We start from the raw sequence: 5,280 nt of genomic DNA on the forward strand, positions 1-5,280 counted from the left end.
TTGTCCGTCGCTGGTAAAGGGGCAAATGCGTCTGTTTTATTTTACTTTTGCATATTTTTTGGCGTGTTTCAACTACTGCGGCGCTGTCTCTACATTTTTCAAGTTGTCTGCGTTTGACGTGCACGGCTGGGCGCTCCACTGCGTCTACATCGAAGTCATTGGGTGGTGGCAGCGACGGCGTTGGCGTAGTTACACTTCGCCCTGTGCTCTGTGTGCGGTTGTGGTTCGTTGCTTGGTTATCGCCCAAGCGCTCCAAAAGGCGGACGGGTGGTCGGTCGGTCGATTGGTTGGTCCGGGCAGTGGGTGGTTTGGCCGCGACTTTAGTTCGTTTTTGGTGAGCCTGTTTTTTAGTGCCTTCCGTAACCATTAAATTTTACGTTTTTATTAGCGCGCCGCAGACCCGACCCAGCCGAACCAGCCGAACCAGCCGAACCAGCCGACCCAGCTACAGCTGCAGTAACTGCCAGTCAGTTCCATGCCCCGCTCCCACCGCCCCCGCCCGCCCGCACCAAACTCCATTTGGCAGTTCCACCCGCGCACAGCTACAACAAAATTTTTGAATATTTCCGTTTTGGCTGCCAGTTTTGGGCTTGCGAATCGTCTACAAAATGCAGTTTTGCATGCACTTGCCACAGGGAGCCGCCGCAAAGAAGCGGCAGACAATAATGAGCAGGAGTTGAAGGAGGCAGAAGGAAGAAGAAGAAGCAGCAGATAAAACAGCCAGAATTGCTCTTTTTTTTGTTGCCTTATCAGCGCCTCAAAATCGTGTGGCAAAAGTTGTCGCGATTGGCGAAAACACCGTTGGACTTGCAACTTGAATTTTTGGCCGCAAGTGGCAGCAGCAGCAGCAGCAGCAGCAGCAGAGGCAAAAGAAGCAGCGACAGCAGCCAAAAGTCACTCAAAAACTCACTCAAGCTAATGTCCTGGCAACATGTTGTGTCCTTTGCAGGTTGCAGTTGTGGGGCGTTGTGTATGCCAGCTGGACGAGGGTCTGCACACAGCTCGAACATGTTGCGTGCGCTGAGTTTGACATCCACAGGATTGAGGGTTGCAGGGGAAATGCGTAGCCAGCCAACCGCTGTAAACTCTTATACCAATTTTCACTCAGACGTCGAACAATTGGACTCCACTCAGTAGCTCACACACCACAACTCATTTTCGGCACGTTTAGCTCAAAATTCGAAAAGGAAAAACGGAAGAAAACTAAAAAAACAAAATCGGAATTGTCCGATCCATCCGACAATAGCCGTTGCCATAGCAGAAATGAATCTATTGCGCAGCTTGCGTGCCACACTCAATGAGTTCTTCTATCACAATTATCCTTGCATATCCCTGTGCTGCTGCCTGTTGGCGCTGGGTACGGCCTACCTGCACTATGAGTGGAAGGTGCACAGCTATGATCTGATGTCCTGGAAGCGGCTAAGCGAGGCCTGCTACTCTGCGGACGTGGACCTCTTTCAGCTCCTCGTTCTTCTCACAATTTTGATCATCAATATCATTTTTGTGGGCCTCATTATTGCCGCGTATATGCGCCCGCTTGGCCAGCGGGACACGGAACTGACGCTGCTCGAGATTAAAGATCGTTTTGCCCGCTTCATATTGTTGCGTATGATTGCGCGCATGGATCGCATCCAGGGCAAGCTGGCCGCCAAGCGTAAGAGCCTCAATTTCCAGCACTTTGCCCGCGCTCATCACAGCATGGTCAAGGCTGTCGCCGTATTTCGGAAGGATGCACGCAAACTGCTGCTGCCGAACGAATCGGAGATTATGCAGCCCATCGAGGATATCTATGGCGTGGCCGATGATGAGGAGCGAGCCCTACGCCGTGATGGCTACTACAAGCTGCCCATCGATACGACAGACGCGACGGTCAAGAGTTTGTTTACTGCGCAGTGAAAATGACGCAAGAACAAAAACGATGCTGATTATGATGTCGCAGTCTCTGTCGCTGGCGATCTCTAACTGCTATGCAACTCCGATTTTGTTTAATGCATCCTTTAATAAAGTAGATCCTTTATCAAATATAGCTAGACAAGTGCTGCATCGAAACATATCTATGGTTGAACTCCTCTACTTCCAACTCTTTCTTACTTTATTTCTTGAAGCTCGTACTGGCTATCGATAACACAATTAGTTTGGTGCACAGTAAAGCGATATCAATATCGATAACAATAACAACAATGTCGAGCTCCTTTCGATTGTAGCTCAGACTTTGGTTTAAGATCATATCAATATCAGAAATAGGTATAAATCGACTGTATCTTCATTTCTCTCTCTCTCTCTCTCTCTCTCTCTCTCTCTCTCTCTCTCTCTTGCTCTCTTACACTCGTCCTCTCTTTCTCTGAGGCAACAGCGAAAACACTCGAAAGCTATACCGATTTTGCTTTAAATATAATTGTTCCCCATAACTCCCTTTTCTCCCCTTCTCTCAAGAACTGCATATCAGATTCAGGCCTATTTTGACTACATTCGTATATCTGACTCTTTTTCGATCTCATTCTCTCCCTCTTTAACACCCCCGCTCGTTCTGTGAAGCGACGACGATAACAGTTTCGATAAATATACCGATTTCGCTTTCTCATCAAATATATTTTCTCCTCCAAACCTCTTTCTTCCCCCTCAATCTCCGCTCCTTGAACTACAAGCTACACTCTAGTGCGCATTGAATGCAAAGCGATAACAATGGTATTTTAGATAATGTTATCGATGGCTCCATTTCGACACTGATTTTAAAGTTGAGCCCTTATCAACGCTAGGTATCCGCTCCATAATTGCTTTTATCTATGCATGTTCGCTCTACTCCCAGCTCCACCCGCCCTCCACACTCATCCAACTGCACTTGTTGTCCAGTGGAGTTGCTCCTTAAAGCCGTTTTATTGTTTCAATTGTTGTGCTGTGCAGGCGCCTTCTTTTGTTGCAGCCGCACTTCGACTTGCAGGCGCGCAGCTTTTTATGACCGCATTGTGCGCCAGCCGAGCAACAACAATAACAATAACAATAACAAGCCAGCGAGTCATCGTTGTCCTGGTTGTTCTGGTTGTCCTAGTCGTCGTTGTTGTTGCTGTTGTTGTTCTTGTCAGGCAGGACAACAGAACAACTGCTAAAAACTAAAACGCCATGTCTGCAGCTCAAAAACAATATCTAATGTTCTCTACAGGCAAAAATATTTTTGCAGCGTCTTTTTCCACTCTTGCCACGCTTTGTTGCCAGCGCTAGCGTTGTTGTTGTTGTTGTTGTGGCTGTTTCTGTTGCTTCTTTTGCTGTTTGCCTTTAAAATTAGCTAAAAGCAAAAATGTGCCGTCGCGCAACTTCAAAGCGTTGCGCGCTTCGCTGCTGCCCAAAAAAGTAGGCAACAAAAAATAATACACAAAACACGCACTTTTCAAAAATTTACTTTGCGAAATGACTGCCTAATTTCCGTTAATGTGCCATGTCCGTGTCGTTTCAAGGCGCCACACACACTCTCTCACACACACACACAGACACACACTCGCACACACAGACACACATTACACATACGCCTCGTAGGCCGTAAGCTAGAATTTTTTCCCAACTGCATTACTTCATTTTCCATGCGCATTTTTCTTTCCTTTTTATTCGGTTGTTGTTTGGGTTTGTTGTTGCTGGAAAAAGACATTAAGTAGATTATAGTCTGATTGCATATTTGCGGATATGCGCGCCATAAACACGTACGGACGTGCTGCAACCGCAACAACGCGAACAACGTTAGCGAAACAACGCGTTAAAAAAAAAGTGGAAAAACGAAGCGAAAAATGAGAGGAAAAACAACTAAATAGACACGTATATGTATGCGTGTATATGAAAGGAAAACCTGTAAAACGTACGTGCACCTAACCGCAGACTAAATGACGCCTTTCCACTTCGGCTTTGGCTGAAGCTCCAGTTGCAGCCTCGGCTGCCGCTGTCTTTTGCTACCGTTACCGGAAGTATTTCTGGGCTATTCCAGTCCAATCGATTGAACATAGTTCCAAGTTGTCTGCCGTTCTGCTTTGGCAGTCTTTTAGGGAGCAAAAACCGAGCTGCCTTAGTCTATATTTAATTTAATATCTACAGTTCCGTTTAACATTGAACTTATTTTGCAGCTCACTTCAAGTAGTTCGCTTTCTTGAAGTCGAAATGCCACTTTTTAAAGTTGAACCAGTAAACGGTTCCAAACTCCAATCTAGTATCTAAATTTCGTGACGAACTGGTTCATTTTACACAATCAACAGTAATAAAAATCCAAAACATTTTCACTCTTTTAACACAATTAATTGTATGCTTTTATGAACTTGTTCATATGACGCGATTTCACGCAAGTCGTAAACATTTCCAAACACACACACATGTTACTCGCTGTGTGTGTGTGTGTGTGTGTGTGTGTGTGTGGCTCGCGCCATAAGCCCGAATAACGGCGATTACTTTATCGCCCAGCAGAAGGCCACAAAATTGCAACCAAAAGCTGCTGGCGGCGTTTTTGCATAGGGTTGTGCGGGTGTTGCGGCTATGTGTGTGTGTGTTAGGGTGTTAATGCTGTCAGGTAGATAGAAGAAAAGACCCGCAAGCAATAAACAAATAATCATAAATAATGGGGAAATTTTTAACAGGCACGCTCGAAATTAGCTATTAATTGCAGCAAAAGAGAGAGAGAAAGGAAGAGAGTGAGAGAGTGAGAGAGGGAGAGTTAAAGAGGGTGAGCGTACGCTAGTCGTTAACAGGGTGGCAACGCTGGCGCTTCAATTAGGCTTACGGCCGGCCCATATGCAAATAACGCGAGCACAGTTGCCTGGCAGAAACTGTAGCATACTTATAAGCGCTGGCCAACTAGTGCACGGGCGGGACGGCGCTTTGCCATTGATTTGATTTGGTTTCGTGTGATTGCCATGCTGGGTAATTTATAGGGGAGGAGTGAGGAGGGGGGAGGGCTCTCGGGGCTGTTCCAAGACGTAGCTGTGGGCTTAGCATATGCGCACGACTTCAATCAGCTATGTAAAATCTATGTAAAATATTTATATTGCACTCGATGCATTCCGTTGAATGGCTGGCCAAGACGACGCCCGGCTGCATGCGTAATCAGTGCAAATGTCATTTACATAAACATTGTGCCGCACAAGTGCTGGGTCCCGAGCATCTTGCTGTTGCACAGATACCAAGCGACTACGATACAGAAGATGCACGCTACATGTTGCAATTGTGTGCGTGCGTATGCAACTCGCTTTCTCTCTCTTGTTATGACATTTTCATTATTTATTTAGACAAAAGAGTTGCCTCCCACCATGC

The 5,280-nt window shown here is 46.2% G+C and overlaps 1 protein-coding gene across 1 annotated transcript; it reads left to right on the forward strand.

Moving 5' to 3' along the window:
- Positions 1-1,144: 1,144 nt before the first annotated feature.
- On the forward strand, positions 1,145-2,027 carry LOC115771088. The gene has a single exon (XM_030716642.1). It carries the CDS (start codon positions 1,264-1,266, stop codon positions 1,894-1,896), a length of 633 nt encoding a protein of 210 aa, XP_030572502.1. The 5' UTR covers positions 1,145-1,263; the 3' UTR covers positions 1,897-2,027.
- Positions 2,028-5,280: the final 3,253 nt, after the last annotated feature.

This window comes from Drosophila novamexicana, unplaced genomic scaffold (genome assembly GCF_003285875.2).
Source record: "Drosophila novamexicana strain 15010-1031.04,08,12 unplaced genomic scaffold, DnovRS2.1 tig00000024-arrow-pilon, whole genome shotgun sequence".
Lineage (NCBI taxonomy): Eukaryota > Metazoa > Arthropoda > Insecta > Diptera > Drosophilidae > Drosophila > Drosophila novamexicana.

What these genes read in the sequence shown, in the direction of transcription:
- LOC115771088 (XM_030716642.1), top strand. Translation starts at nt 1,264, where the DNA reads ATGAATCTATTGCGCAGCTTGCGTGCCACACTCAATGAGTTCTTCTAT.